The following is a 13,051-nucleotide window of genomic DNA, read 5'->3' as shown; positions in this document are numbered from 1 at the left end:
CTATCTCGCATAAATCAATCTCAAATTAATTGTCTAAAAATCCACATATTGTGATAAAATTTATATTATTTACCAAGTTTGTAAGCAATTTTCTATCTTGACCTTTGAAAAAATCAAGTTTATATTATTTGAGATGAACCAAGAGTTCTGTCAGTAAATATGCTTATGGGAAATGAAGGTATTTCTGAAAACTTTTTTTTTTTTTGGTCAGTTTTCTTCCCCACATGTCTGTTTGCCATACTATGGTGGCTTGCATATTGCTGTGGTACTAGAAGCTATGTCTCTTGTCTTTCAAACATGAGCAGGGCCACCCATGGTGGACAGGTTTCAGCTGAACTTCCAGACTAAGACAGACTAGGAAGAAGAACCTGGCAGTTTACTTCTGAAAAAGCCAGTGAAAACCTTATGGACAGCATTGGAGCACTGTATAATATAGTGCCAGCGGATAAGCCCCTCTGTTGAAAGGCACTAAAAATATGACTGGAGAAGAGCTGCCTCCTCAAAGGAGAATCAACCCTAATGACATGGATGGAGTCAAGCTTTTGGGACCTTCATTTGCTGATGTGGCATAACTCAAAATGAGGAGAAACAGCTGCAAACATCCATTAATAATTGGAATGTGAAAAGTACAAAGTATGAATCTAGGAAAATTGGAAGTCATCAAAAATGAAATGGAACCCATAAAAACTGATATCCTAGGCATTAGTAAGCTAAAGTGGACTGGTATTGGCCATTTTGAATCAGACAATCGTATGCTCTAATATGCCAGGAATAACAAGCTGAAGAGGAATGGCGTTGCACTCATCCTCAAAAAGAACATTTTAAGATCTATCCTGAAGTTCAGTGTTATCAGTGATAGGATAATATCCATATGCCTGCCTATAAGGCAGACCAGATAATACTACCGTTGTTTAAATTTATGCACCAACCACTAAGGCCAAAGATGAAGAAACTGAAGATTTTTATCAACTTCTGCAGTCTGAAATTGATCAAACATGCGATCAGGATGCATTGATAATTACTGGTAATTGGGATGTGAAAGTTGGAAACAAAGAAGGATTGGTAGTTGGAAAATATGGCCTTGGTGATAGACACGATGCTGGCAATCACGTGATAGAATTTTGTAAGACCAAGGGCTTCTTCATTGCAAATATCTTTTTCAACAACATAAAGGTTGACTATATACATGAACCTCACCTGATGGAACACACAGGAATCAAATTAACGGCATTTGTGGAAAGATACCATGGAGAAGCTAATATCTTCAGTGGGCACAAGACCAGGGGAAGACTGCAGCACAGACGATCAATTGTTCATGGGCAAGTTCAAGTTGAAGCTGAAAAAAATTAGAGCAAATCACGAAAGCCAAAATACGACCTTGAGTGTATCCTACCTGAATTTAGAGACCATCTCAAGAACAGATTTAACACATTGAACACTAATGACCCAAGTCCAAATGAGTTGTGGAATGACATCAAAGACCTCATACATGAAGAAAGCGAAATGTCATTAAAAAGACAAGTAAAAAAGAAAAGACCAAAATGGATTTCAGGAGAGACTCTGCCACCTGCTCTCAAATGTAGAGTAGTTAAAGCAAAAGGAAGAAATAATGAAGTAAAAGAGCTGAAAAGAAGACTTCAAAGGTCGGCTCGAGAAGGCAAAGTAAAATGTTATAATGACGTGTGCAAAGACCTGAAGTTAGAAAACCTAAAGGGAAGAATATGCTCAGCATTTCACAAGCTGAAAGAACTGAAGAAAAACTTCAAGCGCCGAATTGCTATATTGAAGGATTCTGTGGGGAAAATATTGAATGATGCGGGAAGCATCAAAAGAAGATGGATGGAAAACACAGAGTCACTATACCAAAAGGAACTGGTGGATGTTCAGCCATCTCAGAAGATAGCATATGATCAATAACCAATGTTATTGAAGGAAGAAGTCCAAACTGCACTGAAGGGAATAGCGAAAAACAAGGCTCCAGGAACTGATGGAAAACCAATTGAGATGTTTCAACAAATGGGTGCAGTGCTGGAGGTGCTCAATTCTCTATGTCAAGAAATTTGGGAGACAGTTTTCTGGCCAGCCTACTGGAAGAAGTTCATTTGCCCATTCCAAAAAAAGGTGATACAACAAAATGTGGAAATTATCGAACAATATCATTTATATCACACACAAGTAAAATTTTGTGGAAAACCCATTGCCTTCGAGTCGATTCTGACTCATAGCGGCCCTATAGGACAGAGTAGAACTGGCCCATTAGAGTTTCCAAGGAGCGACTGGTGGATTCAAACTGCCGACTTTTAGTTGAAGATCATTCGAAAGCAGCTGCAGCAGTGCATCAACAGGGAACTGCCAGAAGTTCAAGCTGGATTCAGAAGAGGATGTGGAACTAGGAATATCATTGCTGATGTCACACAGATTTTGGCTAAAAGCAGAGAATACCAGAAAGCTGTTTACCTGTGTTTTGTTGACTATGTAGAGGCATTCAACTATGTGGATTATAAAAAATTATGGATAACTTTGTGAAGAATGGGGATTCCACAGCACTTAATTGTGCTCTTGCAGAATCTGTTCATAGACTAAGAAGCAGCCATTTGAAAAGAACACGAGGATACCGTGTGGTTTAAAATCAGTAAAGGTGTGCATCAAGGTTGTATCCTTTCACCATGCTTACTCAATCTGTATGCTGAGCAAATAATCTGAGGAGCTAGTTTATATGAAGAAGAATCAGGCATCAGGTCTGAAGGAGACTTATTAACAACCTGCAATATGCAGATGATGCGGCCTTGCTTGCTGAAAGTGAAGAGGACTTGAAGCACTTACTGATGAAGATCAAAGACCACAGCCTTCAGTATGGATTACACCTGAACATGAAGAAAACAAAAATCCTCACAACTAGATCAATAAGCCATATCATGATAAACGGAGAAAAGATTGAAGTTGTCAAGGTTTACATTTTTCTTGGATCCACAATCAACACCCATGGAACCAGCAGTGAAGAAATTAAATAGCGTAATGCATTGGTCAAATCTGCTGCAAAAGACATCTTTAAAGTACTAAAAAGCAAAGATATCAGCTTGGGGAGTATGGTATGCCTGACCCCAATCATGGTATTTTTGATTGCCTGATACACATGTGGAAGTTGGATGATAAATAAAGAAGACTGAAGAATTGACACCATTGAATTATGGTGTTGGTGAAGAATATTGAATGTACCATGAACTGCCAGAAGAATGGACAAATCTGTCTTGGAAGAACTGCACCCAGATTGCTCCTCTGTCTTATATACTTTGAACAGGTTATCAGGAGGGACCAGTCCCTGGAGAAGGACATTATGCTTGGTAAAGTAAAGGGAGATCGAAGAAGAGGAAAACCCTCATCCAAATGGATTGACACAGTGGCTACAACAATGAGGTCAAGCGTAACAATTGTGAGGATAGCGCAGGACGGGGCAGTGTTTCATTATTTTGTACGTAGGGTTACTATTAGTTGAAACTGACTTAACAGCACCTAACAAGTTTTGCTTCTTTCTTAAGAAGGTGAAATTATAGGTATTTTATAATGCACTTTTACTCATACATTATTTTTTTTACTTAACTCTCCACTAAATTTTTCCAAACCAAGTGTACAAAACATCATTTTAAAGCCACTGAGCCACAGAAAGGTTGAATTACATATTCAAATACTGTTAACGAGTAAAATGTAAATTCTCGTGATTTGAAATGTAGTCTATATCAGACTTTACTGGCTTCAAAATAAATCAACACCAACTATGAACAGAGCAGTTGATCAGAATTCCGGTTGAGATTTTTGGTGGATTAACATTCCACAGAGATCTCAAGGCTACCAGACTCTGATAACTTCCAGGGGCATCTCCAGATGGAAGATGCATATACCGCTCCCTCAAGCCCCATACTCACCTGCTAGTTTATATTTATCCCAGTGAATGCTCATTGTTTTCATGATGTGAAAATATTATGATCGAAATATGATGTTTTCATATATCATGAGTCTTTGGTATAGTAATGTCTTACAATCAGTGAGAATAAGATTAACAGCTTAATTAAGGACCAGTTTATAATCAAGTTATTTAAACTCTTTGAGTCTTAATTCATTTCTAAAGTGGAAATAAACATGTCCTCCTTTAGGGACTTGATTTGAGGATAATTGAAAATGTTAGCAAAATGCTTAGCATAGGGACTAGTACAAAGACAGTGCCCAACAGACACAAAGTATTGCTATTATAGTAGATTTAATCCCAGATTTTACTCATTAGTGATTATTCTGAAACTGCTTTTTAGAACACATCTTAATGGCTAATCAAGCAGTGGCTATTAAAACACTCTCAATTATACATGTACAAATTTAAGATGATTAATATGTCATAAATATTTACTGAGAAGATTTACGATGTTTAAACTAAATGAATTCTTAAGATAGAAGAAAAAAATTGTATTAACAGCCCACTTGCAAACTTGAAAGTGATTTTTTTATTTTAGCAGTTTTCCAATTTTGTTCTCCTGTATTATTTGCCCTTTCTCTTGGAGTGCTAATCTAATAATGTGAAAACTGGTGACACACACACAACATAATTAAATCATAAAACCAGTAGCCTAATTGTTGAGGGTTAAGATGATGTTTAGAGTCATTCATGTAAGGTTATATAAATACTTTCAGGTAATGATTAAATGTGGTTGGAAAAAATTAACTTATCCGTATAACTTTCACCCCATTTTTTAAGAGTGTAGCAGTGTAAACAACAAAGATGGAGTATTTGCCTATATAAAACTTATAACCCTAAGATTTTGTAACAGACTTACTTCAGCTTTTGAGGAAGTAACTCCTTTTTAATATTTATTTCAGCAAGGCTTCTCAGGTCACTGGCTGTTAAATAAACCTTGTTAAGTAAAAGCAATGCATGTTAAAGTCTTAAGAATTTCTTACCACACATCCTGCATCAACTTTTCTTCATTTCCAATATTTCCTCTTGCTGAAAAATTTCAAGTTCTCAGATATAGCATGGTACAAGAATGATTATTTATATAACTTTTATTGTCTCTGCTGTAAATAGTTCAGAGACCATAGACCCCTATCCTATCTGCTCCCAATTTATATAATAAAAATACTTCTGTCATTCTCATAGAGGTTATAGGAAGTGATTTAAATGTGTATATGTAAGACTTTTTTTTTATGTAAGACTTGAATAATAGTAAAAAAAAAAGAATAGTATGATCTGTGTATTATCAGCATAATAGTCACATTTCTTAGACTTACTATTAATTGAATGATCTTTGCTCACTGATGATACAATATGATCATTTTAAATTGCAACTTTTATAGCTACTAGGGGGCTTAGAGATCATTCAACCCACCATGAAACTCAGGTTCTAATCAGTTGGTACCTGCGTGGGAATTAAAGACTTATCCTCCTGTCTTTAATTTCAGTTTAATTTCCATTCTCTCATGGTTCCATTTAAAAGATTAAATTTCTCACTTAAAAAAAAATAATTCATTTTAATTACACAAGTAATATAGTCTCCTGGTAAATCCTTAGAATATTACAGAGAAGATTAAAGTCGGATTTGATCACCAAGCCAATCCCACGACAGCATCTTTTTCAGAAGGGTGGGCAAATTTCATATAGTGAATACACCTGTTTGGATTAGATTTAGTTGACAATGACAGAAAATCCAGAAGTAGAAGTGGCTGACATAAAATGGAAATTCTCTTCAGTTTCATATTCGAGAAGTCCAGAGGATGTTCATCAAGGTTGAATGGTTGCTCGAAGGTATCAGAGACCCTGCTTCTGTCTTCCTGTTTCTCCACAATAAACCAAACCCATTGCCATCGAGTTGATTCCGACTCATAGCGACAATGTAGGACAGAGTAGAACTGTCCCATAGGGTTTCCAAGGAATGGCTGGTGGATTCAAACCGCCGACCTTTTGGTTAGTAGCTGAGCTCTTAACCACTGTGCCATAAAAAACAAAACAAAACCCGTTGATGTCTAGTCAATTCTGACTCATAATAAAGCTCTTAACCACTATGCTAGCAGTGTTTTTTGTGCCATAATAGTGGCTTCCAATTTAAGTCCAAGATGGAAACTGAAGGTACAGTCACTATATCACATTCCAGCTATAGGAAAAAGGGTACTCATCTCCACTTTAAAGATACTTTCTAGAAGTTGCATATTATTTTTACTTGGATCCCACTGTGAAAAATTAATCACATGGACATATATAGCTGCAAGAGAGGCTAAGAAATGTAGTATTTATTCTGGGAAGCTGTATATTCAGGGAGAAATTGAAGCTTTCATTTTTATGGAAGAAGGAGAGAACAATGTCTGAAATAGGAAGTGTCCAGGGGCAGCAAGAATTCTAATGCTCATTGCTCCCTTTCCCTGGCCAGCCCAGGCACCTGCTAAAAAAGTCAGCCATCAGAAGGAGAGCTAGACCTGGTAGGGTATTAGGAGTTCCTTCCATATCAGTGAATATTATCCAAAAATATTCTAGTCTTTTGAAATTTTATGTCTGGTATACTGGTATACCTAGGGATAATTTTGATTATCTTTGGCACTCTCATAAACATCCATTCCCAGGAATAACAACAACAACAACAGCAATAAAACAGTAAGTTTCAAAATATGTTATAAAATGAACAACTCACCAAATGATACTATATATTTTTATGAGGATATGAACATATAAAATAGCCTTGAAGGGTGCATCTAAAGCTGATAATGAGTGTTACCTTTGGTGCTGTGGAATGAGGGTGTTGATCAAATTGTATTTTAATTTTTCTGTAATGTTATAAGATTTAAAACAAAACAAGGTACATGGGGGATGAGTGGGTAGAGAACTTACCACATGGAGATCCCTAGGAACTCTGTGGTACCTTAACTGGATAGCCATTGTATCAGTTATAGGTTTTGGTTGTGAGCAGTAGAAACCAATTCTGATGAACTTAATCCAAAAAGGGAGTTTATTGGAAGAAAAAACTTCACAGATTCAAAGAAAAAGTTCAGTGATAAATCTATGTAGTAGGAACTAAGACAGTCACTAACATCCCAGGCATCTTTCATCACTGTGTGTCCTTGTTCATGATTTACATTCTCATACGGTAAAGGTGAGAATGTAAGTTGTCATTTTGTCACATTGGTCAAGCTTTAAGCACATCCTTAGCTGAGGTTTGGGGAGTAAGAATTCTAAGTAGGTGCCTTGATTCACTGTCCCAGCAAGGCATAGAATGTGTGTGGGACCATTGCACAAATAAAAGTCAGGTTCTGTTACCAGTGTCGGAAAGCTTCTGTTTTGGAGCTAAGATTTGTGGTCTTAATTCTTAAAAATGTCTTTACTTGGATACATTGCAATGAACCACATTGCTTAGCCAAATTTTCTGTACTATTAAAATTCACTCAAATTGTCTTCTTTACTGTTTTTTTTTTTTTTTTTTTTAAGTGAGCTATCTTCTGTCAACTTTTGGTTGCTCTTGAAAGCAAGAGCTGCAAGGGCAGCTACTTTTTTGCCGCTACTCCCTAAATAGGGTTATACTTTCCTGCTCCAGTGATTTCCGGCTTGGTCATAGGGCTTGCTTTGGCTAATTAAATGTGAATGGAAGTGATACATGTCACTTAACATTTATTTCCAGAGAAAGTATTTTTCTCTTGAATTTTTAGTGCTTCCTTTTCAAAGATAACCTAACCTAGTTTCCTTTCTTGTCTGAATTATCTCTACTCGCAGAGCTAAAATTAATGTTCTATTCCAGTAACTACACTGGTTTAACCTTCTAGTATTTTAATTACCTTACTCAACTTCCATTGTACTTAAGTTATAGGTAATGTAAAATTATTTTGTGAAGCAAGCGATATTAATATGTTGAATTTTCATAGTGTGATAAAAAGAATAAGATAGACGTGAACGAAATTAACTGGATCTGGCATGAGTGTTGATATGAATATTATTGATACTGGTATGTTGATATTATTTATAGACTTGATTGTGATTATTTGTAAATAAAGACACTATACCTATACTCATTGCAACCCCAAGCGTGCAGAATAGAACTGCATTCCATAGAGTTTTTAAGATTGCAACACTTCCAAAACTAATCACCAGGCATTACTTTCAAGGCACCTCTGGGTAGATTTGAACCTCCAACCTTACAGTTAGTAGTCCAGTTCTTAACTGTTTGCATCACCAGGGACTTCATTAGTTGGAATTAACTTGACAGCAACTAACAACAAGACAACAACAATAGCAATACTAAATTAAATTGAGAAATCCAGTAGATTGTGATGATCGTGTGTATAGGGCTTTCATGTCATAAGGATATTGTCACTTGGAATAAAAAATTATGCTTTTCGGCCCAGATTGTTTTAAACATATTTGTTATCTAGTGTGTTATAACTAAATACTTGTTTTTTACAGAACACTAACAAGTGCTGGTAAAAACCTACAAGATAGTTTTCTGAAGGCCTTGGCGATGAGAGAAGAAGACAATCGCAATGGAAAAATTAGCGTGAGTAGATTTCAGCCAACAGCTGAAAATGTATACAATAAAAGCACTTAGTAATAATAATATACTTTTCTTTCCTGTAATTCATGAGGGGTATAATTGCATAGAACATTGGGAATATAACTCCATAATGGGAAAAAGAGATTCATTTTTCAAATGTTGGTGACCTTATGTCAACTTTACACCTTTTTCTATTGTGCAGTAACTAAAAGCATCCAAGAAATATTGCATTGGGTCTGAAAATGGATAATTCTTAGAAAGTAATAAACTATGTCTCCATTCCTTATAACCACAGTTATTATTTATTATTTTCACAAACATATCTTTTTTCTATTCACTTGGACAAGATGTTGGTTGCTCACACATTAATGGATTTGCTTGATTAGATAAGCAACTAGATAAAATTCTAAATGGGAAAGCTTATTATGTATGCAGAATTTCGGGAACTGAAAACCATGTTTGGGTTTCTGACTAAATTTGAAAAGAAACAAATAAGATACAGGCTTCAGGAGAACTATTTGTAAATGAAGGTACCCTTGCAGTTAAATATATTTAATTCAAATGACTACAACTAAAGAAGTATTTCAACTTTCATATAAAAATGATCGATAAATGCCTATATATATAAATATGGAATAATTGAAATAAAAATGTGTTGTGCCCATGTAAATATTACGTTGTTGAAACGGTAGCATTCCTTTCTTTCAACAATGGCTAAAGCTCGGCTTTTGCTCTCCAGTGCTAGAGCACTGCAGCAGATGTTGTTGGTGTCCCTCCCAAATCCTGTTTCCCAGTCTAGTATACCCAATTCCACATGCTACAGGTGTTAGTGAATAATGGTTCACACCTGCAGCCTCTTTGAAATGATTGCCCATAGCTGACAGGAACCCTCCCCTCATGGCAGTTAGTAATTAATTGATGGAGACAGGGAGTGAGGAAGGGAGGTGCGTACAAGGTCATCCCCCTTGCCTTAAGGCAGAATAAACTCTGTGGTACACTTCAGGCTCCACATTTCCCAGTGTGATCAGAGTGAGGCTGGACTTCTGCTGAAACCACATCTCATCCCTCATGTCTTACAGCTTCTCATGAGAGAACATACTAAAAAAAATCACTTGCACTAAAATCTGCACCTTAAGCTCTGCCTCTAGGAAAAACAAAAGACAAAAACCAAACTCATTGTTAGTGAGTTGATTCCAACTCATAGCCACCCAATAGGGCATGAGGTTTCCAAGGGTTTCCAAGAAGCATCTGGTGGATATGAACTGCCGAGTTTTTGGTTAGCAGCTGAATGCTTAACCACTACACCACCAGAGCTCCTAGGAAACCTGACCTAAAATAAACAAATAATATTTATAATTGGTTAAGCACCTACTAAGTGTTAGGCTTCCTCCAAGACTGATTTATTTTTCTGTTCATGGTACATTCAATATTCCTTGCCAACAGTACAATTCGAATGTAACACTTCTTCAATCTTCTTTTTCTTTGTCCAGCTTTCACATGCATATGAGGCAATTAAAAAGACCATGGCATCTCACTTTTTAACACTTTAAAGAAGCCTTTTGCAGCAGATTTTTCCAGTGTAATTTGTCCTTTGATATTTGGTTCCATGGGCATTGATTGTTGATCCAAGTGGAAAGAAATCCTTGATAATTTCAATTTCTTCACCATTTATCATCATGTTGTTTATTGGTCCAGTTGAATATGCCTTGGTTTGAATCCAAACTGAATCCAAATCTGTCTTGGAGGAAGTACAGACTGAATGAATGCTCCTTAGAAGTGAGAATGGCTAGACTTTGTATTGTTTATTAGGAAATAGCAACTTTAAATAGGACATCATGTTTGGTAAAGTGGAGGGTCAGCAAAAATGAGAGAAACTCTCCATGAAATGCATTGATACAGTGGCTGCAACAATGGACTCAAACATATTAACGATCATGTAGATTGCATAGGGCTGGGCAGTGTTTCATTCTGTTATACACGAGGTTGCCATAAATGGAAGCCAACTCAACAGAAACTAACAATGAGAAGATTTAGGCTTGTGTGTGCTGTGCACATTAGATGATTTTATTCTAAAAATATCTGATTAGTGTGAAAATTATTAACCCTACGTATGGGTGAGAAGACTTAGGCTCCGAGGAACTGAGGAATTTTATTTAGCTTGAAATGAAAATCTAAGAGTCAAACTCAGATTAATCTGGTTCCATAATCTCTGCCTTTCCAGCCTTTCTTAATACCTTGGTATCACATTTTTACCCAATAAATAAATAAAACTCTATTCAACTATACTTTTTCTAACAAAATGGAAGTGATAGGCATTTTGTTTTCTGAACATTGATGTAATTTGTTTGAAATGAAGGTAAGACTGTATGAGTCATATAGTTTCCATAAGGGTTTATTAGTAGACAAGCATGGATTCAATTAAAAAGGAAATAAACATCTATATAATACCTTCATTTACTTGAAAGGGAACATTTTAAAGAAGTTGGAAAATGGCAAGGAGGGAAAAGATCAAGTCAGCACAATGTTATTGGTCATATACAGCACAATCTTAAGTTTCATAGAGATTTCAACACAGGAAATAAGTATATTAGGAAGTCCCTAATTCATAGGTTTTTTTTCTGACCCAGGTACAGTGGTTTCTTTGAATGACTCTGAAGGAAAATCTATAAGCATTGCTTTTATAACAGCTTCAATAATGTGTATTTCAAAGCCAAAACTAGCCAGCCATGTAACTGTTTGCATACTCAACATTCAGTGGGAAAATATGTGTCAACAGGTTCCGCTTTCTCAAGCCAGAATAGCATGTGACCTTTCATTACAATTCTCATGAGTCTCAGAATAGGAAGGGAATGTTTTATTTTTGTTTTTTTCCATTCAATAAATCAAAGATTCTTAGTTTACTACCATCTCGAAAATAACCCGAAAGCTCTTACCCACCACCACTTAGCCAGTTAAAAAAAAATTATAAAGTCACTGTTTATTGGAAACACTGTGAGGGAGGACATATATCTTCTATATCTTTGTTTATGATAAATAGTAAAGTGGTTTACTGTATCATTTAAAAATTATTCCATGAAGCGTTTTTTTAAAATCTGATTGCTATAATAATTTGACAGTGACCAACAATCTTTAGATCTTTAATAAAGTCTGTAAGCATTTGATTGTCTCAAAGAACCCCTTCAGCAATCTTTTCTAAAGAGAAAATCAAAACTATTCAATGCTCCCCTTAAACTATCAACAAAGTATTGCATTTTTCCTACAACATCTGTTTTATTCACAATTGATATAGCTCTAACGATGATATAACCAACTGTCCTTTACTGCAGAAATCATATTATTTATTTAAATAATTGTCATGTATATTGCAGTGTGCTGTGTTTAATCTATATTTTTAATGTTCAATCAATATTAAGCAGAGGGTACTTTAATGTTACTCGCATTATTGTGGCTTAGAAAATGTAGCATACCCCTTTTGTGACCTGTAATAATCTATGGACTCTAACAGTAGGCAAGAAGTGAATCTGGAACTTGAGTGTAGTTATTGTTTATCTCCAGTGTCTATGCTATTAACCACTGCACTGTATTGAATCCTCTAAAACTAGTATCAAACTTGTCTTCCCGTTATTAAAATGATGATCATCTACTCACTCTCTGTTAAGTCCCCCAAAACATGTCTTCAACAGTTCCTTCTCAGTATTTCCTATATTAAATCAAAAAACCTGTTTTGTGGTTTTTATCTCCTAAATCATTACTCAAGTCCATCTTTCCCCACCATCTGTTCTGTTACTTCTTTATCCCAGCCTTTCAGTATCTATTGTCTGACCTGTTACAATGGACTTCCAGTCTACCTCTCTGTCTCATATCTCTTCCCTCCCCGCTACAGACACATATTTATCCTCATATGCTACTGCTAGTGTACTTTTAAAATCCATGTCAGGTCACATCACCCATTTGTCTAAGTTATTTCAGTGGTAGTCATTGTCTTCAGGATATTGTCCATTCTACTTAGCACAACATATTAGATCCCTTAAATCTGGCTGTTGCCCATCTCTTTGGTTTCCTTGCCCTCTCCCCTAAATTTATTTGAAAGATATTTTCGAGGTAGAATTGACCAGACTTGGTGACGAACTGGATATGAAATCTAAGGAGTGGAAGATGAAAGCAAAATTAGTTTAATTGTAGATTATTTATCTGAGGGTTGGAGTCCCAGGGTAGTATAAATGGTTAATAGACTTGGCTGCTAACCAAAAGATCAGCTGTTCAAGTCCACTTAGAGATGCCTTGGTAGAAAGGTCTAGAGATCTACTTTTAAAAAATTAGCCATTGAAAGCCTTATGGAGTAGGTTCCACTTTGACACATATTGGGTTGCCATGAGTAGGAATCCACTCAATAGCAACTGGTAAAGAAAGGTAAAGTAATTTGAGGCATAGCAATGTAGGAGATACATATTGGCATAGGCTTCTGCAGCTGCCTACTTAAATTCTTGGCATATTCTTTTCAATAGGTCCAAGACAACTAAAACTCAATATGTCCAAAA

The 13,051-nt window shown here is 35.9% G+C and overlaps 1 protein-coding gene across 1 annotated transcript in view; it reads left to right on the top strand.

The window, feature by feature from the left end:
- CFAP299 (cilia and flagella associated protein 299) overlaps nt 1-8,657 on the top strand; it is a 281,236-nt gene extending 272,579 nt beyond the window's left edge. The window contains exon 3 of the mRNA XM_003414202.3: nt 8,426-8,657. Coding sequence (XP_003414250.2) covers nt 8,426-8,567 — 142 coding nt within the window. The 3' untranslated portion in view covers nt 8,568-8,657. The remainder of the gene's footprint in view (nt 1-8,425) is intronic.
- Nucleotides 8,658-13,051: the final 4,394 nt, after the last annotated feature.

Source organism: Loxodonta africana, chromosome 5 (assembly GCF_030014295.1).
Source record: "Loxodonta africana isolate mLoxAfr1 chromosome 5, mLoxAfr1.hap2, whole genome shotgun sequence".
In the NCBI taxonomy this organism is placed as follows: domain Eukaryota; kingdom Metazoa; phylum Chordata; class Mammalia; order Proboscidea; family Elephantidae; genus Loxodonta; species Loxodonta africana.
The sequence above is the reverse complement of the archived record's forward strand: the minus strand, read 5'-3'. Positions and strand labels throughout refer to the sequence as shown.